This window comes from Nycticebus coucang, chromosome 2 (genome assembly GCF_027406575.1).
Source record: "Nycticebus coucang isolate mNycCou1 chromosome 2, mNycCou1.pri, whole genome shotgun sequence".
Taxonomy (NCBI): Eukaryota; Metazoa; Chordata; class Mammalia; order Primates; family Lorisidae; genus Nycticebus; species Nycticebus coucang.
This window is the reverse complement of record NC_069781.1, coordinates 16,022,323-16,044,387: the sequence shown is the minus strand read 5'-3', so window position 1 is coordinate 16,044,387 and position 22,065 is coordinate 16,022,323. Positions and strand designations below refer to the sequence as shown.

At 48.4% G+C, this 22,065-nt stretch overlaps 1 protein-coding gene across 2 annotated transcripts; it reads left to right on the top strand.

Moving 5' to 3' along the window:
- The first annotated feature begins 6,321 nt into the window (after nucleotides 1–6,321).
- Nucleotides 6,322–7,372, top strand: LOC128564116 (proteasome subunit alpha type-2-like). 2 transcript variants are annotated; one of them, XM_053559717.1, is made up of 2 exons: nucleotides 6,322–6,947; nucleotides 7,128–7,372. In XM_053559717.1, exons 1-2 carry the CDS (start codon nucleotides 6,333–6,335, stop codon nucleotides 7,215–7,217), a joined length of 705 nt encoding a protein of 234 aa, XP_053415692.1. In that variant the 5' UTR covers nucleotides 6,322–6,332; the 3' UTR covers nucleotides 7,218–7,372. The 2 variants fall into 2 exon arrangements, with proteins under 2 accessions (XP_053415692.1, XP_053415691.1); XM_053559716.1 differs by lacking the exon at nucleotides 7,128–7,372 and having other exon boundaries at nucleotides 6,322–6,963.
- The last annotated feature ends 14,693 nt before the right edge of the window (nucleotides 7,373–22,065 follow it).

Sequence of the window (22,065 nt, the reverse complement as noted above, 5' to 3'; positions counted from 1 at the left end):
CGCTCGGAGGTCGGAGGGCCCTGGGGGAAATCCTGCCATTTTTTCCCACCACGAGCAACAGAGAGAGGGCAGATGGGTGGCAGTGGAGAGAGAGGGTTGGGGTATTGTTTAAGGGAAGGATATAGACGTGGGGGTTGGAGGGCAATAAGAATGGATGACTGATGGGAGGTTATAGACGGAAGAGTGGTATCCCACACAGAGAAACTTCCCTGGTGTTCTGATCGAGAGAATGGAAGGATTGTAAGAAGGGAGCTGGGGAGGAGCAGCAGAGGCTGAGGAAGGGTATCAGGAGAAACAGTGTTACCCGAACCAGGAGATCTGAGAGGGTTCACAGGATGAACACAGGGAAGGAATGTTTCAGAGTATGAGAAATGCCTGGATATAAGGGATCTCATTTTTTTTTTTCTTTTTTTTTTGTAGAGACAGAGTCTCACTTTATGGCCCTCGGTAGAGTGCCGTGGCCTCACACAGCTCACGGCAACTTCCAACTCCTGGGCTTAGGCAATTCTCTTGCCTCAGCCTCCCGAGTAGCTGGGACTACAGGCGCCCGCCACAACGCCCAGCTATTTAGGGATCTCATTTTTGACAGTAATAATTGAGATCAGTGAGAACTGAGAGATTGAAGGGGCCATGTTGAGGCCACTGTCAAGTTTGTATGTGGGTCAAGCAGTATTATAGAAAAAAATAATGAGATCTTTTGGTTTGAGGTCAGGATAGAGCTTTAGAGGCTTGAGATTAGTCAAAAGGCAGTTTAGAGGTGAAGGGGGAATGTGTGACTCTGAAGGCAAAAGGCAGCTTAAGGGGAAGCAAGGGGGAATCTGTGACTTTAGAAGTGCCCATATCGAAAATAGGAGGTAAAAAATAAGATTAAAAGGAAAATGTAGGAGGAGGAAGAAAGTCAGACTGGCCACAAAAACTGGTGATCCAGGCCTCCAGGAGAGCACTGGACGGGTGAGCTTGCCTCACGGAACTACTGAAAATGGTCCAGCCCACAGTAGGGAAATGAACTGATGAGAAGCCTGGCTCAGCGGGACTCCCCGCATTATGACTTTGGGCAAAAGAGGGCCTGGCCACTGCACGTGACCTTAACCAGCTGGATGGGTCTAGGCACACAATAGGGCATCAGAGGGGTGAGGCTGGGGAACCAGCTGGAGCCCAGGCCTACAAGACGACACCCCCCAAACATGAGGCACTGGGTGGGCAGGCGAGCCTGACTCGCTGGGGTGGCTGGGTGGCTGGGGTCAGGGAAGCGAGGACTCCATGTGTGAAACCAGCTGGGAAAAAAAAATGGGAGAGAAAGAAGAGGAAAATCTGGGGCTGGAATCAGGGAGAGGTGTCCAAGTGTGAAATCAGCCGGGGAAAAAAGTGGAAGAGAAGAAAGTAAGAGGCCCAGAGATGGAGGGAGAGGGGACAAGGAAGTTAAAAGTAGAGGATGGGAAGAGAAGTTTCAAAACATTTAGAAAGGAGTTCTAGATGAAAAAGCTCACCATTAGATGGATGAAGTTTCAGCAGGGTCGGAGAGGTTTGCCGTTTTCTTTCATCTCACCAGCAGAAGGGTGCCCTTAGCTGGGTCCGATGGGATATACTTCTGCTCTCCAAAGGGGCTTCTCCCCATCCCAGGTTCGGCACCAAATGAAAAGTTATGGAGCCGGCTCGGCGCCTGTGGCTCAAGTGGCTAAGGCGCCAGCCACATACATCTCAGCTGGTGGGTTCAAATCCAGCCCAGCCTGCCAAACAACAATGATGGCTGCAACCAAAAAATAGCCGGGCGTTGTGGTGGGCGCCTATAGTCCCAGCTACTTGGGAGGCAGAGACAGGAGACTTGCTTGAGCCCAGGAGTTTGAGGTTGCTGTGAGCTATGAGGCCATAGCACTCTAACCAGGGCAACAGCTTGAGGCTCTGTCTCAAAAAAAAAAAAAAAGAAAAGTTATGGAGCCAAAGATGAAAGATTATTCCGAGGAGTGAGACGAAAGGAAACTGGAGGCCCGGTTTGTGCAATTAAAATGGTTTTATTCCACCTGGGTACAGATGGAGTAAGATTTCCAACCCAGCTGGGAAGAAATCCACATGTGGGTAATGGTGAAAGGGAGTTTTAAAGGTCAGGAAGGTGGGGACATTCCCTTTCCTGGGTTGGACATGTTGTAAGGATGGGGGTTGGCCCTTTTACCTTTCCCAGGTGGGACATCCGGTGGGGTAGGGTAGGGTGTTGACCCATTCCGCTTTCTTAGGTGGGACATCCGGTGGGAGAGGGGTTGGAGGGTGATTGTTTTAGGCGGGTCCACCCTATTTGGGCGGGTTTTGATCTTATCAATGGCTTGAACCCAAGAGTTTGAGTTGCTGTGAGTTATGCCATTGTACTCTATCCAGAGTGACAGAGTAAGACTCTGTCTCAAATAAAAATAAAATAGAAGTTGCTCGAGGGGCGGCGCCTGTGGCTCAGTCGGTAAGGCGCCGGGCCCACATACCGAGGGTGGCGGGTTCAAACCCGGCCCCGGCTGAACTGCAACCAAAAAATAGCTGGGCATGGTGGCGGGCTCCTGTCGTCCCAGCTACTCGGGAGGCTGAGGCAAGAGAATCGCTTAAGCCCAGGAGTTGGAAGTTGCTGTGAGCTGTGTGATGCCATGGCACTCTACCCGAAGGGCATAAAGTGACACTCTGTCTCTACACAAAAAAAAAAGAAGTTGCTCGAATACCACCCTGCCCTGGCTTTTGTTTGTGAGAAGTATGTACTAACTAAGTCTGACTTTGCTCAAGGCGATTCTGCCAGAGGGTAAGAGGCTGGTGTCTTTGAGTAAAGGAGAGGGAAAGAGAGCAGAGGGGTGGGGTGAGAGAGAGTCCCCCAGACTCTCCAGAGTCTGGGGTTCTGTGAGTAGTGGAGGCTGGTGCATTGTTCCATTGCAATGTCCCAGAAGACGGCAGGACTTTTCTGTGTCCCTAGGAATCTGGAACAGAAATCGGGGCTCACGATGTTAGACCACCACCCCAACTTTGCCAAATAGCAACTGAGTTTCCCTTCAGCCTTTGGGAAAACAAGGTGATGCATCTGGATAGCTGAGTCTGCAGAGCAGAGGGGTGGAGTCACCATATGCATCAGTCACTTCCATCTTATAGGTACAGACCCTGAGCCTTGGGAGGGGGAGGTTAAGCTCAGCTCCTGAAGGTCAGAGGTGGAACTTGAAGCTGAGGTTGCTGCATCATAATTTTTTATTATAAATCAATGCCTTATAATTGTATAATTTTGTGGGCTACAAAATGATGTTATGATTTATAAATACACTGTGAAATAATTAAATCAAGCTTGTTGGCATATCCATCAGTTTAAATACTCAACATTTTTGTAATGAGAACATTGGAAGCTGACTCTCTTGGCAATTCTGAAATGTGCAATACTTTATTACTAACTACATTCCCCACATGGTACACAAGAACTCAGAAAAGGCCTTTACTCCTTTTGTCTAAATGAGATTTTGTACCTTTTGACCGTCACCTACCGGCTGCCTCCACCCCCACTCCCACCCCAGTCCCTCACTCCCCCGCCCCTGCCTCTGTAACCACAGTTCTACTCTCTGCTTCTATGAGTTCAGTTGCTTTAGATGCCACATTCCATTGTGTGAGAACACGCAGTGTTTGTCTGTCTGTGCCTGGCTTATTTCACTTAGCATATTGTTCTCCAATTCCACCCATGTTGTCACAAATGATAGAATTTTCTTCTTTTCTTTTTTTTTTTTGTAGAGACAGAGTCTCACTGTACCGCCCTCTGGTAGACTGCCGTGGCATCACACGGCTCACAGCAACCTCTAACTCTTGGGCCTACGCGATTCTCTTGCCTCAGCCTCCCGAGCAGCTGGGACTACAGGCGCCCGCCACAACACCCGGCTATTTTTTTGTTGCAGTTTGGCCGGGGCTGGGTTTGAACCCGTCACCCTTGGCATATGGGGCTGGCGCCCTACTCACTGAGCCACAGGCGCCACCCAAATTTTCTTCTTTTCTAAGGCTGAATAGTATTCAATTGTGTATATACCACATTTTTTTCCTTTTTTTTTTTTTAAGAGACAGGTTCTCACTCTGTCACCCAGACTGGAGTGCTGTTGCATGATCACAGCTCACAGCAATCTCAAACTTTTAGGCTGAAGTGATCCTCCCACCCCAGCCTCCCCAGTAGTTGGAACTACAGGTGTATGTGCCACCACACCCAGCTATTTCTTATTTTTTGTCAAGATGGGGGTCTCACTATGTTACCAAAGCTGATCTCAAATTCCTGACCTCAATCCTCCTACCTCAGCCTCCCAAAGTGCTTGGATTATAGCCACCAGCACATCTGGCCTTATGCCACATTTTCTTTATCCATTCATCTACTAGTGGACTCTTAGAATCACCTTAGGTTGGGCGGCGCCTGTGGCTCAGTTGGTGAGGCGCCGGCCCCATGTACCAAGGGTGGCGGGTTCAAACCTGGCCCCGGCTGAACTGCAACCAAAAAAAAAAGAATCACCTTAGGTTGATTCCATAATTTGGTCATTGGTATAGTGCTGCATCACTGGTTTTTCTTTAAGAGATGGAGTTCCACTTTGGTACCCAGGCTGGAGTGCAGTGGTGTGGTCTTTGATCACAATAGCCTTGAACTCCTAGGCTCAAGAGATCTTCCCACCTCAGACTCCCAAGCAGTTGGGATTACAGGCTTGTGTCACCATGCTGGGTTAATTTAAAACAATTTTTTTTTTTTTTGTAGAGTCTTGATAGGTTGCCTAGGCTGGTCTCAAACTCCTGGCCTCAAACAATCTTATTGCTTTGACTTCCCAAAGCTACTGGGATTACAGACACAAGCTGCCATGCCTGGCCTGAGTCACTGTTTTAATCCTCACAACAACGAGGCCAGAATGCTACTATGATTGTCTCTATTTTACAGAGGAAACTGATACTCGGGGTTAATTTGCTGAGGGTCAGTGCACTGGTAAATGGTGGTTGAGATTTGAACTGAGACTTACCTGATTCAAAAACTCTGAACTAACTATCTTAGGTTCATCTGCTAGGGTCTTCCTTCCTCAGCATCCCTGTCCTTGTGAATACCTACTCTGTGCTCAACTGTTGACTCAAGTCAGGTTTTGTTTTATGTTTATTTTTTTTTTTTTTTTTTTTTTTTTTAATTTGGCCGGGGCTGGGTTTGAACCTGCCACCTCCGGCATATGGGACCGGCGCCCTACCCGCTGAGCCACAGGCACCGCCCTTGTTTTATGTTTAAATGAAGCAGCACGATGCTCCTTGCACCTGAGAGCAGATTCACACCCCCCCACACATACATCTTAAAGTCCAGGGGACACACCTGTGTGTCTAACTATTATCACTGCACAGAGGAGGAAACTGAGGTCTAAAGGAACGTGATTTTCCCAAGTTGTACAGAGCTGGCTTCACCTGGGCCTGCAGCACCCCCAAAGCCGTGAAGGAGCTGGCCACAGCTTGCCTCTGCTCATGCCCACCCTGCCCCATCCTCTCTCCTTCTGGGACAGTTTTGATGAGGGCTCTCCATCCAGATCCTAGTGGAATTGTCTGGTCCTGAGTAGCTACAGGTCTTGTTTTCTACACAGTGGCCTGTGCCATGGTGCCAGGGCCATATTTCACCACAGCTTACACCTTGACAGCTGGGAAGTACTCCCTGGTTGGGTGGAGGGGGAGGCTGGGCAGAGTGGCAGACAGCAGATGTGGGTGATGCTGACTGCTCAGAGGCAGGTGTTGGGGAACCCTCCCCTGTACCAGGGTGGCCTCTGGGCCTGAAGCTAGACATCCCCAAACAGTGGAAGGGTAAAAATAGTGATCTTTTGCACAAATTAAGTTCTTCTCCCGGGAATATCATCCACAATGCATATTACTTTGGCCCATTGCAATGCCACTGACCCAGAACCATCAGGTATGAGGCCCTTGCATGTATGAATTTTTAACTTTCTAAGTGATCCTGATTCACACACTCTCATCATACGGTCTCAGGGTTGAACAGAACCTTGATATACAGGGTTGACATAAAGTTCGTGTGCAATTTAAAATAGTTTGACATGGTAAATTGCACATGAACTTTATGTACACCCTGTATCATCTGTTTTCTCCCCAATCTGAAACTTGAATCCTTTTTATAAGATTCCTAGAGTGTGGGAACCATATCCATTTATGTCCTTGGACACACTTACTGCCACCCCCAAAGTGTCTACTCCCTCTCAGGCAGCTCTGATACTTTTCAAGTCCTTCCAAGTGTCATGCACTCTTGGTGAGCATGTAACTCAGTCAGAGATATCCGAAGTAGAATTTGGGAGTCTCTATTAAAAGTCCTAGTGCCTCTCCGGGTAAAGATGGAGGAGCGCGGGTACAGCTTTTCGCTGACAACATTCAGCCCATCTGGTAAACTTGTTCAGATTGAATATGCATTGGCTGCTGTAGCTGGAGGAGCCCCTTCAGTGGGAATTAAAGCTGCAAATGGTGTGGTATTAGCAACTGAGAAGAAACAGAAATCCATTCTGTATGATGAACGAAGTGTACACAAAACGGAACCAATTACCAAGCACATAGGTTTGGTGTACAGCGGCATGGGCCCAGATTACAGAGTGCTTGTGCATAGAGCTCGAAAACTAGCTCAGCAGTACTATCTTGTTTACCAGGAACCCATTCCCACAGCTCAGCTGGGACAGAGAGTAGCTTCTGTGATACAGAAATATACCCAATCAGGTGGTGTTCGTCCATTTGGAGTTTCTTTACTTATTTGTGGTTGGAATGAGGGACGACCATATTTATTTCAGTCAGACCCATCTGGAGCATACTTTGCCTGGAAAGCCACAGCGATGGGAAAGAACTACGTAAATGGGAAAACTTTCCATGAGAAAAGCTATAATGAAGATCTGGAACTTGAAGATGCTATTCATACAGCTATCTTAACCCTAAAGGAAAGCTTTGAAGGGCAAATGACAGAGATAACATAGAAGTTGGAATCTCCTGTAGTCCCAGCGCTGTGGGAGGCCGAGGCAGGTGGATTGCCTGAGCTCAGAGGTTCAAAACCCATATGAGCAGCAGTCAGCCAGAGTAAGACCCCGTCTCTACTAACAACATCAAAAAAAAACAGCCAGCACCGCAGGAGAAAGAAGAAAATCAACAACAAAAAAGAAGTTGGAATCTGCAAGGAAGCTGGATTTAGGAGGCTTACTCCAACTGAAGTTAAGGATTACTTGGCTGCCATAGCATAATAATGAAATGACTGAGCAACCTGGAATTTCAGATAATCTATCTACTTAAATACGTTTTGTTTTGCAGATTTTTTGCATACTTACTTCTACATGGTTTAAACCAACTGATGTTTTTAAAATGACACTTATAAATCATAATAAACCATTAAACCCAACTTCTAGCCTTTAAAAAATAAATAAAAGTCCTAGTGCCCTGGCCTTTGTCTCTGCCATCCCACTCCTCTGTCCCATGCTTCCCACCATGCACAGGGGTGTGTCTGCTAGGATGCTCCTCGCAACGGTGTCTGAAATCTCGTGTTCATCAGTAGGGACCAGCAATGTAAATGCCGCTACATCTATTTAGCAGAGTATTATATAGAACCAGGAATAAGAACGTGTCTGATTTATAGTATTGATGCAGAAAGTTAAGGATGAGATACAGTTCAGTGGGGGGAAAAAAGACACAGAGTATGAAAAAAAAGACACAGATAAACCCATTTTTACAGCATATCCATAGCAAAAAATCAGAAAAGAATTGGAGGGGAAAGGAAACTTTTCCTCTTACTTTTTTTTTTTTTGAGACAGGTTCTCACTATGTTGCCCAATAGAGTGGCATAGTGTCACAGCTCACAGAAACTTCAAACTCTTGGGCTTAAGCGATTCTCCTGCCTCAGCCTCCCAAGTAGCTGGGACTACAGGCACCCACCACAATGCCCAGCTATTTTTTCGTTGCAGTTGTGATTGCTGTTTAGCTGGCCCAGGCTGGGTTCGAACCCACCAACTTCAGTGTATATGGCTGACGCCGTAACCACTGTGCTACAGGTACCAAGCCTTTTCATCATACTTTATAAATTTCTTTTTTTTCTGTACACTTCTTTTATATGTTTATATTATATATAATATATATTATATAACTTTTCGTGTACACACATATATATGTATATATATAGTACTTCTTTTATATATAGATAGATATAGTGTCTGTGTGTGAGAGAGAGAGAGAGAGAGACAGACAGAGTCTCACTCCATTGCCTAGGCTATAGTGCTGTGGCACCGTCATAGCTCACAGCAACCACAAACTCCAGGGCTCAAGCAATCCTCTTGTCTCAGCCTCCTGAGTAGCTGAGACTATAGGCACCTGCCACAACACCTGACTAGTTCTTTTATTTTTAGTAGAGACAGGGTCTTGTTCTCACTCAGGCTGATCTCCAACTCCTGAGCTCAAGCAATCCATCTACCTCAGCTTCCTGGATTACTAGGATTACATGCATGAGCGACCTTGTCTAGCCTTCTTTAATGTTTTTTTTTTATTAAAAATCAACTAAAAAACCTTCTCTTTTTTTTTTTTTTTGGCAGTTTCTGGCTGGGGCTGGATTTGAACCCACCACCTCTGGCATATGGGGCCAGTGCCCTACCCCTTTGAGCCAAGGGTGCCACCCCTAAAAAACCTTCTTTAGAAAAGTATTGGGCGGCGCCTGTGGCTCAGTCGGTAAGGCGCTAGCCCCATATACCGAGGGTGACGGGTTCAAACCCGGCCCTGGCCAAACTGCAACCAAAAAATAGCCGGGCATTGTGGCAGGCGCCTGTAGTCCCAGCTACTCGGGAGGCTGAGACAAGACAATCGCTTAAGCCCAGGAGTTGGAGGTTGCTGTGAGCTGTGTGAGGCCACGGCACTCTACCGAGGGCCATAAAGTGAGACCCTGTCTCTACAAAAAAAAAAACAACAAAAAAAGAAAAGTATTCAAGCCAATTACAGTGGCTTACACCTATAATCCTAGCACTCTGGGAGGCCAAGATGAGGAGGGTCCTTTGAGCTCAGGAGTTTGAGACCAGCCTGAGCAACAATGAAATTTCATCTCTACTAAAAACCGAAAAATTAGCAGAGCGTGGTAGGGGCCGTCTATAGTTCCAGTTACTCGGGAGGCTGAGACAAGAGGATCACTTGAACCTAGGAGTTTGAAGTTGCAGTGAGCTAGGCTGAGGCCATGTCACCCCTTCCCAGGTGACAGAGTGAGACTGTGTCCCCCAAAAAACAAAGTCAAGAAAGTGCCTGTGGCTCAAAGGAGTACGGTGCCAGCTCCATATACCGGAGGTGGCAGGTTCAAACCCAGCCCCCGCCAAAAACCACAAAAAAAAAAAAAAAGAAAGAAAGTCAACAGGGCGGCGCCTGTGGCTCAGTGAGCAGGGCGCCAGCCCCATATACCGAGGGTTGTGGGTTCAAACCCAGTCCCGGCCAAACTGCAACAAAAAAAAAGCCGGGCGTTGTGGCGGGCGCCTGTAGTCCCAGCTGCTCGGGAGGCTGAGGCAGGAGAATCATCTAAGCCCAGGAGTTGGAGGTTGCTGTGAGCTGTGTGAGGCCACAGCACTCTACCGAGGGCAATAAAGTAAAACTCTGTCTCTACAAAAAAAAAAAAAAAGAAAGAAAGTCAACAAAATCTATTCAAATCAGAGTCTGTTGGTCCCAGCCTTTGACCTACGGGCTGTCAAGAGACGATCTGCTGAGGGCCTGGTTTGGTTTTCTGAGTAATAACCTTGTCAGGAGGCCCCTGCTCCAGGGCTCTGTGTCCCCCACCAGACACCTCACAGTTCCCTGGTGTTTCACCTGTCTGACCATTACTGAGACCCTCGAGCTACACAGCTGGCTCCCCGGAGCCTACCATGTTTCTGGAGGCAGAATTCACAGCCTGGAGGACCCCAGAGTTACCACCAGCAGCTCCAGTAAGGGAGAACATCCTCAATTCTAACTAAATCAGACTCCTATCCTGCCTCGGCCTTTCCAGCTGGGGTTTTGAACACAACACTGCCCCTCTGGGACCCCAGAGTCCATCTCAGGAGGAGCCAATGAGATCAGACGTGGGCGGCATCTGGTCGTTTAGGACAGCAGAGATTATTATCAGAACACTGAGGAATGACCCTTTGACAGTGGAATGTCAGGAATTGAAACAGGTATTTGGGAAGATCCAAGAAGTAGATGGACATTCTGGGCCATCTCCAACCACAGCTGCTGGCAACAATCGACTTTTCATGCCCAAGAATCCAGTTCTGTGTCTTGCCTTCTTGTCCATCTAGATTTATAGTCAAATCCTTCAAACTTTGGGTTCCAGTATGGATTTCACTCTTTTTTCCCCCAGAAGGTCGTTAGCACCTGGTGCTGCCCTCGGTCAAGGGATATCAGCTTGAACAGAAAAGGGTTAGAGCAATGCAAGGCGGGAAAGAAATATAGGCCCACAGATTTCCATGTTGAATTTCTTAAAAATGTCACACAGTGCTGAAGCCTCCCATCCTCTGAGACAGATGGGGGAGCACAGTAGAGAAGGGAAGGGAGGAAGGATGTCGGAGCGGGGTGCAGGAAGAGGCCACCCAGACTTCTCTGGGAACAATGCCCTTCCAACATCCTCTATTACTGAGAAGCCAAACTGAGTGTGTGGCTGGAGCACAGTCAGGCCTATGGGTCTGTTTTTCCACCTCTGTGCATGTGTGCGCATGCGTGCACATACGCAGATGTGTTTGTGACTGTGTGCACGCTTGAGTGTTGATCTCTGAATGTGCAGACGTGTTTGACTTAATGTAATGCAACTGAATGATGTGTGCAGTGTGTGTTTGTGCGTGTGCTTGAGGGAATCTGCGTATTTATGCACATGTGAGTATTTATTCCTATATGCCTGTTTGTGCCTTGTGGTGGGAGTGGGACATGGACGGATGTGTGTTGTGTACATCTGTGCACACAGGTGTCCTGGGGCCACTGCAGCATGAGTGCATGTTTCAGCATGTGGGGTTGAGTGTGAAGGTGCAGGTGCTTGTGTGGATTTGAGAGCTTGTCTGCAAGGGCAGTGCCTGAGCACATCTCTGGGGTGTGGCTGTGAAAATGTGTGCACGTGTGCCTTACGCAGGTGCACTCTGAGGGTATGTGTATGTGTCTGGTTACCTGCGTGTGTAGAAAGCAGGGTGGTTCTGGATTTGTTTGCCCCACCTCAAGTCAGGAAATGCCTGTGGTTTGTATGATCTGCCAATTCCCCTTTCACTTCTGTGGGGGCCTAAGGACCACTGGCAGCTGTAACCATTCTCACCCACCTGGTTATTTCTGCTTCCTTTGTGGGAAGCGTGACAGGGGCATGTTTGCAAGAGCTCACCTGAAGTCCACGTGCCCTGATGCTGAGGGTCTGGAGGAAATTACTATGGCTGTGGCTCCAAGGAGGGATCCCCTGTCTGTCTCCCACCACTGCACTCCCAGGGCAAGGCCCCCTCCCTGACAGGGGAGCCTCAGCCCCTACAGGAGGAAAGGACAGTGCAAGAGATTGTGGAAAGCAGACAAGTTGGGTTCAAGTCTCTGCCCTTGGGCATTCTAAGAGGCTTTGGACATATCATGGAATGAGACTCATGATACCAAAGTTGACCCATCTCACCAGTGAGCCCGAATTGAAACCTATGTGTAGTGGATGCTGCCAGGGCACACCCAGCTCTCCTGAACCCCAGCAGGTGCACCTGTCTCCAGCTTCTGCGACTAGTCACTTCGAAGGTCACAGCCGCCTCCTTTTTTTTTGAGACAGAATCTCACTTCGTCACCCTTAGTAGAGTGTTGTGCTGTCACAGCAACCTCTAACTCTTGGGCTTAAGCGATTCTCTTGCCTGAGCTTCCCCCGTAGCTAGGACCACAGGCACCTGCCACTATACCCAGTTTTCTTTTGTTGCAGTTGTCATTGCTGTTTTAGTTGGCTGGGGCCGGGTTTGAATCCATCGCCCTCGGCATATGGGGCCGGTGCCCTATCCACTGAGCCACAGCTGCCTCCTTCTAAAGGGCATGTCCTTAGTTGCATGGAAGTCACTTTGCCCAGAGCACCCAGCAACCAATGCTTGCTGGCTGACATGGGCCATAGAAAGTTAATGCTCTTATCTCAAGATGGAGCCAGCTCTGTGATACAGTTCACATTGGAGAGCTCCTCACGGTGTCAAGCTAAGCTAATACCAGCCAAGACCATGCATTGTCCCACCTTGCAGCCCTCAGCCCTCTTGTCCAGAGAACATGCCCCTAATAAATCACTTTCACAAGAAGCCCCTCTCAAGCTCTGCTCCTGGGAACCTAGCCTGAGTTGACAAGCGAGCACTTTCACCAGCTCCATCTTGCTTCGTACACACTGTGCCTCCATGAGTTGGGGGTAAGTTCATTTTGTCCACTGGACTTCAGTAGAGGACGTAATGGAGAATAAAGTGCACAGGGCGAATTAAGAGCCCAAACATCAACTTAAGCCTCTCAGACAACGTGAGCCTCTGAAGGCTGTTTCTGGGAGTTTTCCTCCGCCCTCCCACTTGGGGGCTTTGAGGGAACCTGAGGCCAAGCACTATGGCTCATCTCCATAATCCTAGTGCTTTGGGAGGCTGAGGTGGGAGGACCGCTTGGTGCCAGGAGTTTGAGACCAACTGGGCAATATATTGAGACCTTTATCTCTTTTTTTTTTTTTTTTTGTAGAGACAGAGTCTCACTGTACCGCCCTTGGTAGAGTGCCGTGGCGTCACACGGCTCACAGCAATCTCTAACTCTTGGGCTTACGTGATTCTCTTGCCTCAGCCTCCCGAGCAGCTGGGACTACAGGCGCGCACCACAACGCCTGGCTAGAGACCTTTATCTCAATTGAAAAAAAAAAAGAAAAGAAATTGTACAAAAAAAAACTTTTTAAAAAATTAGCTGGGTATGATGGCACACTCCTGAAGTCCCAGCTACATGGGAGGCTGAGGTGAGAGAATCTGTTGAACCCAGAAGTTGTACTCCAGCCTACGTGACAAAATAAGATCCTGTCTCTTAAAAAAAAAAAAAAAAAAAAAAAGAAGGAAGCTGAAATATCTGGGATGTTCGTCTGATGCTTCTCTCCCCTCTAGACAAATGTTCCCTCCAGGCAAATGTCCGGTTTGTATTTGGATGTTTCTCAATGATGGAGGGTTCACTTTCACCAAAAAGGTACCTTCCACTTTAGACAGTGTAAACAGGTTTCCCTGTGTTCATTTAGCAAATACTCTTTAAGCACCTACTGTGTGCCAGGCACTGTGCTAAACTCTGAGAATGCCAGTCTGGTGGAGAGAAGCAACAGGAGACACCGTAGAAATAAAACCCACGCCCCTGAAGAGTGTTGGGAGGGGATCACAGGGTGCCTTGAGGGCCTCCGGTGGGGGAAATTTAGACTGGCTTAGGGAGGACAGGGAGGAGGACAGGGAGGGCTTTCCTGGGGACCTGAGACCGAGCCAGCATCTGAAGGACGAATAGAGGGGAAGTTGGTAAATAAAGAGGGGGCTGCATGTGCAAAGGCCTGAGGCGGCCGGAAAGGAGCATGGCCTGTGTGGGGCACTGACAGGAAAACCACAGGAGGGCTGCGAAGATAGGCGGGAGGAGAATCATGCGGCAGGATGCTTGGGTGGGGACAGGCGCAAACAGCAGTCACCCCAAGGGCAGTGGATGCTGGAGAAGGCTCCTCCTCATTCTAGATAACCAGGGCCTCCTAGTCCAATTCTTCTTGTGACAAAGAAGACATGACTTCTTCTTCACAGGACTCCTCCCGTGGTTGCAACATTTCTTCACTCTTGGGGATTCTTCTAGGCCCTCTGGCAGGCCCCTGGCCCCTCTCCTCCCACCACCCCCGGTGAATTCAGAACACATTTGAGAGTCTCAAGAAGACACAGTTAGAAGCGACTCTGGTCACCACAAGCTGCATCAACACCCAGAGTCTTATCCACAGGGCCCGGGAACAGAAATGTTAGTTTCCAGAAGTCAGAAGAACCCACCAAGGAATCTGGGGATCCCCTCTTGGGCACCCTGGCTACCTCACCACTTCTTACTTCCCACTTCAGGCCTGGGTTTAAATTCACATAGTGGGGCCCACCCTGGCCCTGCTCTGGAGTTTCTGGTTTCTCAGAGGAGGAAGAGGCAGCTACAGAGGCTGATGGGAAATGAGGCCCTTTGGAAGCAAGTATGGGTGTGGAGGGCTAGCAGGGGAATCCCCGGTTCTTCTGCTCTGCCTTCTCTCTGTGCTCGCTTCCTGCCCATGGCCCCCACACTCCCAGCATGCCTTGCAATCAAACCTGCTAGACAATGAAGTTTGGCTGATGACTAAGGTTTGGTAACTTCTCAGATGATATGGTCTGTTTCAAACCCCTTATACACATGCACCACATATGCACACACAGAGACAAACACGAATGCCAGATACAGTCACACTTAGATCATGCCACAAACGCATGTGCACAGGCACGTACTCTTAGAATTATAGTTGGCAAACCTGATCAAACCTTGTCACCAGAATTACAGGAGAAGCCTGTAAAATGCAGATTCCTAGGCTTTATCCAAAGGATAAAGAGAGAGAGCTTTGTAGCCCTCTTCCCCCATGGATCTGGATATTGATTCAGACTACGTTCACGTGGGGCCCAGGAATCAGCACGACAAGAAGTTGTGTAAGAGTAAAGACTCTCCCAAAGACATCAAGGACCTAATCCCCAGAGCCTGTGAGTGTGTTATATTGATAGTATGTTACATGCCAAAAGGGAATTGTAGTGGTAGGTGGAATTAAGGTTGCTAATTAGCAGGCCTTAAAAAGAAAATTTTAAGCTGAGTGCAGTCGCTTACACCTATAATCCTAGCACGCTGGGAGACTGAGGTGGGTGGATAGCTTGAGCTCATGAGTTCAAGACCAGCCTGAGCAAGAGCGAGACCCTGTCTCTACTAAAAATAGAAAAATTGAGGCAAGAGGATCACTTGAAACCAAGAGTTGGAGGTTGCTGTGAGCTATGATGCTACGGCACTCCACCCAGGGCAACAGCTTGAGACTCTGTCTCAAAAAAAAAAAGAAGCTGGGCGGTGCCTGTGGCTCAGTGAGCAGGGCACTGGCCCCATATACTTAGGGTGGCGGGTTCAAACCCAGCCCCGGCCAAACTGCAACAACAACAAAAAAAAAATAGCCGGGCATTGTGGCGGGTGCCTGTAGTCCCAGCTACTCAGGAGGCTGAGGCAGGAGAATCGCCTAGGCCCAGGAGTTGGAGGTTGCTGTGAGCTGTGTGACGCCACGGCACTCTACCAAGGGTGACAAAATAAGACTCTGTCTCTCAAAAAAAAAAAAAAAAGAAAGAAAAGAAAAATTTTAAGTTCTGAATTATCTGGATCCAATGAACTAAAAGTTTGTATCCACCTAAAATTCATGTGATGAAACCTTGAGCTCCAATGTGATGGTACTATGAGGTGGCACCTTTGGAAAGTAATTAGGCCATGAGGATGGAGCCCTCGTGTATGGCATTAGAGCCCCTATAAAAGGGACCTCAGAGAGCTTGCTAGCCCTCTTCCTGCCATAGGAGCATACAAGGAGAAATCAGCAGTCTGCAATCCAGCGACACCTTTCAGAACTTCAGTATGCTGGCACTGTTGTCACAGACTTCAAATTGATTTCTCTGGTTAATAAGCCACCCAGGCTATAGTATTGTGTTGTAGCAGCCCAAACAGATGAAGATACTGGGTAAGCCCAAGACAAGAGTCTTTTTTTTATTTTTTTATTTTTTTTTGACAAGAGTCTTTAAAAGTGCAGGGTGAAGGCAGAAGAGGAGTCTGAGAAGGAAGCATAGGTTGCAGTGATGGGATGCAAGGACTCAGCCCACTGTTCCTAGCTTTAAAGACGGAAGGAGGGCACGAGCCAAGGGATGCCGGCAGCTTCCAGAAGCTGGAAAAAGCAAGGAGGCAGACTCTACCCTGGCTCTTCCAGAGAGGAACATGCACATCTTCTTTAAATTGTGGGAATTTAGCCTGCTGACACTTTGCTTTTAGCCCAGAGAGGCCCATGGTAGACCTTTGACATCAGACCTATAAGATAATAAACTTGCCTATAAGATAATAAATAAGCCACTGGGTGTTTGGTCATTGTTATAGCAGTAATTGGAAACTAAAACACCTGGCCCTGACAATTCTGGTGCAATAGTCCTGGAACCCGTGGGCTTCCCTGGCCAGCCAGCCTCTGCTGTAACAATGGCCTCTGTAGCCCAGGGGAGAGCAGGCATTGGGGAAAAGCCCTCTGGTTTTGTAGGCACTCCTATAGGGACTCCTGAATGGATAAAGATGCTTCCCTGGACTGCCTACCTTCTCTTAGAGCACTGTCCACACGAACTAATGCTGTTAGGTATTGATAAAGACCTTGCCCTGAACATTCCAGGGATGTGTTCATGAATGAGCACAAAGGACTGAACTTTGGAGGGACTTACAGGCAGGAGAGACAGGAGTGGGAACAACTTGGGAATCGAAAACAATTAAGATCCAGAATAATGAAGCGGGAGCAGCAGGACCCAAGACCGTGGCGCTGAATGAACAAGAGACCTCCCTATCTTGTCATAAAGCACATGGCCTGCCTTGGGACAGGGATGGTTGGCATCCCAGCCTGATCACGCAGCAGCTCTGTGACCGGGCAGCTGCTTCCCTTCCTGGGGCTAGGATTCCCCACATTAAAAGGACGTCTCCCTCTCTCAGTCTTCTTCCTTCTGCCTCTAACGCAGGGGACATAGGAAACAGATGGGGCTTTCCTGTCAGGTACTCTTCTATAGCCATCTCTAAGCACCTACTGTGTGCTGGGCCCTGGCTGGAGTTGCCACACACATATTTTCAGTTATCCTGCGAAACACCCTAAGCAGTTAAGAGAAAGAGGCCAGACACAGAGAACAGATAACTCTATGATTCCTTATATGAGGTACCTAGAATAGGCAAAGTCATAGAGGTAAAAAATAGCACAGTAGTTGCAGGGGCTGGGGGACAATGGGAAGTTGGTATCAAACAGGTGCAGAGTTTCTGTCTGTGATGATGAAAAAGTTCTAGAGATGGTGGTGGTGGTTGCAAACAACGTAAATGTACTTCGTGCTACTAAATTGTGCAGTTAAAAATGATTACAGTGATAAATTCTGTTGTGCATATTGGACCACAACAAAAAAATTCAAAGCACCCTAAAAGCAAAGATGATTCTAATTTCCAGATGAGGAAACTGAGGCTCAAAGAGGTTAAATTGACTTGCCCAACGTCTTGTAGTGGAGAAGAGAGGAGTTGGAATTTGAATCCAGGTTTGACTCCAAATCCAGGGTCTCCTTTTCCCTCTATCTTTCCTCCCTTCTTGGGAGAAGACCCTACAGCAGGTGCAGCAGAGGGGGTGGTGGAGGCACAAGGCCAGTAGTTCTCAGAAGAGCATTTCCGAGAACACGAGGAATGGGCTTGGCGCTGAGGCAGAGAGCAGGCCACCCCCACCCCCACCATTTGGTTGCTTCTCTGGGTTTCCCTTGACAACCTTTGCTTTCCGTGATGACATTGGAAAAGCTGGCCCAGGAGACTTGCAAACCAGAAGCCTCTTTCCAGGGAGGAGAAATTGTAGACATCCAACTGCTCTGTTTGTAGCAACGGTCACTAGAGAACCCTTGGCCTCCCTGTTGATCCTTACCCCAGAGGGAGGCAGCAGGAGGGAGGTCAAATGGCCCCGGAGTCACACGACAAACCAGCAGAGGTTTCAAGGACTGGCACCCTTCAGGATCCAGTGTTGGCCAGGCTGTCACCCTTCTTCCAGGTGTCAGAGGCTGGCCCAGAGAGAAGCCCTCAGAGACCCAGGTTCTGACCCTGCCTGGAATAGCCTAGAATACAGAGGGACAGGTGGCTGCAGAGCAGGAAACAGGAGCCCAGGGAAGGTTCGATCCCTCCCAGGGGCCCTTAGGGTTGGTGGGGGGAAGCCAACTGGGGCTAATTATCTATTGCTATGCAAAATATTACCCCTCAAATTTAGTGACTTAATAACAACTGTTAATCATGTCATTGTTTCTGGGGTCAGAAATCCTGCTTCAGTTTATCCAGGTGCCTCTGGCCCAAGGTATAGGCTGGAGCTGCCAACAAGGAGGACCCATTTCCAAGCTCATGCAGGTGGCCACTGGTAGGATTCATTTCCTCATCAGCTGCAGGACTGAAGGGCTTAGTGCCTCACAGGTGGCTGGTCAGAGGCCCTAGTCCATGCCTTACCATGTGGGCCTCTCCACAGAGCAGCTCGAGTCTCTCGAGCAGAGCGGATGCACGAGAGACAGAGAGAGAGAGAAACTCAAGTCACATTTGATTTCTACAATAACAGGTGTTCAACGTGACTTGTATTCATCTTTTGTTATCGGTCTATCTTGAGTATCACAGTTTTAATACAGGTTTTCTTTATTTAAAATATGTATACATTTTTGGCACCCTCTGCAGTTGCACCACAGATCTAGCCAGCCCTAAACAACACAGGATTTGGTTTCACTAAATCTTTGGAAACTTGCTACACATAGTATTGCATTGTCTGCCTTCTGCTGTGTGTCCTTTCCCCCTAATGTTATAGTTCTAAGGTTCGGCTTGCTGCTGTCGCTGGCTTCGGTTTCTTCATCTTCACCATCATATAACAGTTGCTTGTTTGGACAAAAACTGGGTGTATACATTGTGATATGTTCTTTTAGTTTTTTTCCCCTTGGTACGTAACATAATCAGTAAATCCTTCTGGAGAAGGGCTACTTGTATGCTCTTCCTTCTTTGTTTGGTGTTAAGCTGTAATTGGTACCTAGATAATTTTCTTGATTGATTGATTGATTGCTGGTCCTGAGACAGAGCCTGGGGTCTGCTGGTCTGCAGCAATGCTACCACCTAGTCACCTAACTGGCTGTCCACTAGCTGTCTCATGGGCCATGTGCTCACTATTTCCTGGAGGGCTCTGGCAGTGAGAAAAATGTTTCCATAGGTTGAGGAGGAATCTGCTCTCCTGTCTTTCTCCTTTGAGTTCAGATTCCTTCCCCCAGTGCTATGGGCCATGGGTAACTACGACAGTCCTGGCAGAAGAGAGAATGGTTCTCCCCTACCCCCAGCACAAGACAGGGTTCTAGTTCTCCACCCAAGTTGTTGCTGTTCCTTCACCAGCTCACTGTCATGTGGGGATAGCCCTGTGTTCCCAGGTCTTACCAACTGTGGCTATAGATAATGTCTAAATGGCAGTTAGCTGCAATAACACCTGTTCCCACAGGAACTCTAGTCTCAAGGAGTGTGACAAAAATCACTCCGTATCATGACCATGGCTCAGTGCTGGCACTGCTGCGGGCTATGTAGGAGACACATCATCTTATAGTCATCCCCTCTGCTGCTCAGGGGTTCTGCCACCAAGATTTAGCCTGTAGGGCTGCCACCTCCACCCAAAGACCTCACAGTACTGCCACAGCTTGGCAGGTATCACCAAAAGAGAAGATTGTGGGTTCAGATCTCCCAGGAAGCTCCTCAGCCTCCATGTAAATCAGCAGGTACCCAAAGCATGGGGCAGGGTGGAGACTGTTACCTAACCGGACACACGTACAAAGGTGTCTCAATCCCATGTATGGCCATCCAGGACCCCCAGGACACAGGGATGATGGTCTTCCAGCTCCCATTCCCTGCCAATTAACAGCTCCACCCATACCTTTAGATGAATAAAGACAAGAGAATTAGAAAATGATTTTGAAACCTTTGTCTGTTTCATATAAGGCTCTAGGAGTTTTTTGTCCTCTTGTGATACCGAAGAAGGCAGCATTTCAAGTCAATTCAGGAGCAACTGCTGTATACTAAGCCCTGGGTGGGGAAGTAGATAAAAAACATGGTTTAGGGAAATCAGATTCAGACTGAGGAAGGCAGGGCACAGTAGCTCACACCTGTAATCCCCTAGCATCTTGGAGGCTGTGGTGGGTGGATTGCTTGAGCTCAGGAGTTTGATACCAGCCTGAGCAAGAGTGAGAGCCCGTGTCTAATAAAAATAGAAAAACTAGCTGGGTGTTGTGGTGGGCACCTGTAGTCCCAGCTACTTAGGAGGCTGAGGCAAGAAAATTGTTCCAGCCCAAGAGTTAGAGGTTGCTGTGAGCTATGGTGCCACAGCACTCTACCCAGGGGGCAGAGTGAGACTCTGTCTCTAAAAACAAACAATCCCTGGGGCGGCGCCTGTGGCTCAGTGAGTAGGGCGCCAGCCCCATATGCCAAGGGTGGCGGGTTCAAACCCGGCCCGGGCCAAACTGCAACCAAAAAATAGCCGGGTGTTGTGGCGGGCGCCTGTAGTCCCAGCTACTCGGGAGGCTGAGGCAAGAGAATCGCTTAAGCACAGGAGTTGGAGGTTGCTGTGAGCTGCGTGAGGCCACAGCACTCTACCAAGGGCCATAAAGTGAGACTCTGTCTCTACAAAAAAAATAATAAATAAATAAAAACAAACAATCCAAGGAAATATACTCTTTGTCCAGGTCTCTTATGGCTCTAATCACTTTCTGCTTTGCAGTTTCTTCAAGTAAGAGGCATAACTTACACATTCCTAGGAATCCCTGGGGACCTAGCCCAGGACTTGGCTCATAATAAACACATAGTCATAGAAACGAAGAAAAAGAAAAATCGGGGCCTGACCATGTCACTTCCCTTCTCAACAAACTTTAATGTTTTTTTTTTTTTTTTTTTTTGAGACAGAGTCTTTGCTCTGCTGTCTGGGCTAGAGTGCCATGGTGTCAGCCTACCTCACAGCAACCTCCAAGCTCCTCATGGTTCAAGCCATCCTCCTGCCTCAGCCTCCCCAGTAGCTGGGACTACAGGCCCATGTCACCATGCTCAGCTAATTTTCCTATTTTTAGTAGAGACAGGGTCTCACGCTTGCTCAGGCTGATCTCCAACTCCTGAGCTCAAGTAATCCTCCCGCTTTGGGCTCCCAGAGTGTTAGAATTACAGGTGTGAACCATCAAGCCTGGTCCCTTTAATGTTTTAATGGCTTCTCATTGGGCGGCGCCTGTGGCTCAAGGAGTAGGGCACTGGTCCCATATGCTGGAGGTGGCGGATTCAAACCTAGCCCTGGCCAAAAACCAAAAAAAAAAAAAAAAACCTCATTAATGGCTCGTCATTATCTGCCCTCTGTTGTTCCAGCCCCATCTCTCTTTGAGAGCAGGTCTCACTCTGTCACCTAGAGTGCAGTGGCTGGCATCATCATAGCTCACGGCAGCCTCAAATTCCTGGGCTCAAGAAATCCTCCTGCCTCAGCCTCCCAAGTATCTGAGACTACATGTGCCACCCCGCCATGGCTGGTGAATCTTTTGTTTAAATTTTGGCAGAGACGGGGTCTCACTATGTTGCCCAGGGTTATCCTCATTTCTTACTGTGTACTCCCTTGTACCGGGTTCTCCAGCGCCTATGTGACTCAGTGTTTCAGTTGGAGAAGCAGAACCTTAGGATTGACAGACACCCGGCTGCATTATAGGCAGCTGACTGTACACAATCATAGCTGACCGTAAGCTGATCGCTTACACAGCTGTGGTTTCTCCATCCAGTGCTGGGTCAGAGGCCAGCAAGGCAGGCAACTGGACAAAGTGGACGAGAACAGGGCTGACTGGAAGCCCTGGGAACAAACTGGGTCTCACACTGGTCTCTCATTGTGTCTGAGCTGCAGCTTCCACCACAGGGTTGACCTGCAGGAGAAACTGGAGTCTTTGTTGAAGAAAGTGACCCAAGAGATGCAGAAACTGAATGAGAGGACCCAGCTGCCATGTCCCTCCCCAAACATGATGGCACAAGTGAGCTGCATCAGAGTCTCTCTCCACTAAACTGGCACAAACCCATGTGGTATTTCATCTCTACTTTCCAATCTCACACAGATTTTTCTTATGGCCAACCCCCACCCTAAGGAAATTCCAGGAAATATGTTGCAGCTGAGCAAAATTTGACCCGACACTCTCTTCCTCAGCCTGTTTCCTTTGCCTAACATGTACTTCCCCATTCTCCTCCTGAAAGAAGCCTACTCATCCATCAGGGCCCTGCCCAGCTGCATCTTCATCCCTCCAGTCTCTCCTGTCATCCCTGGGCAGACTTAGCCCCCCCACCATG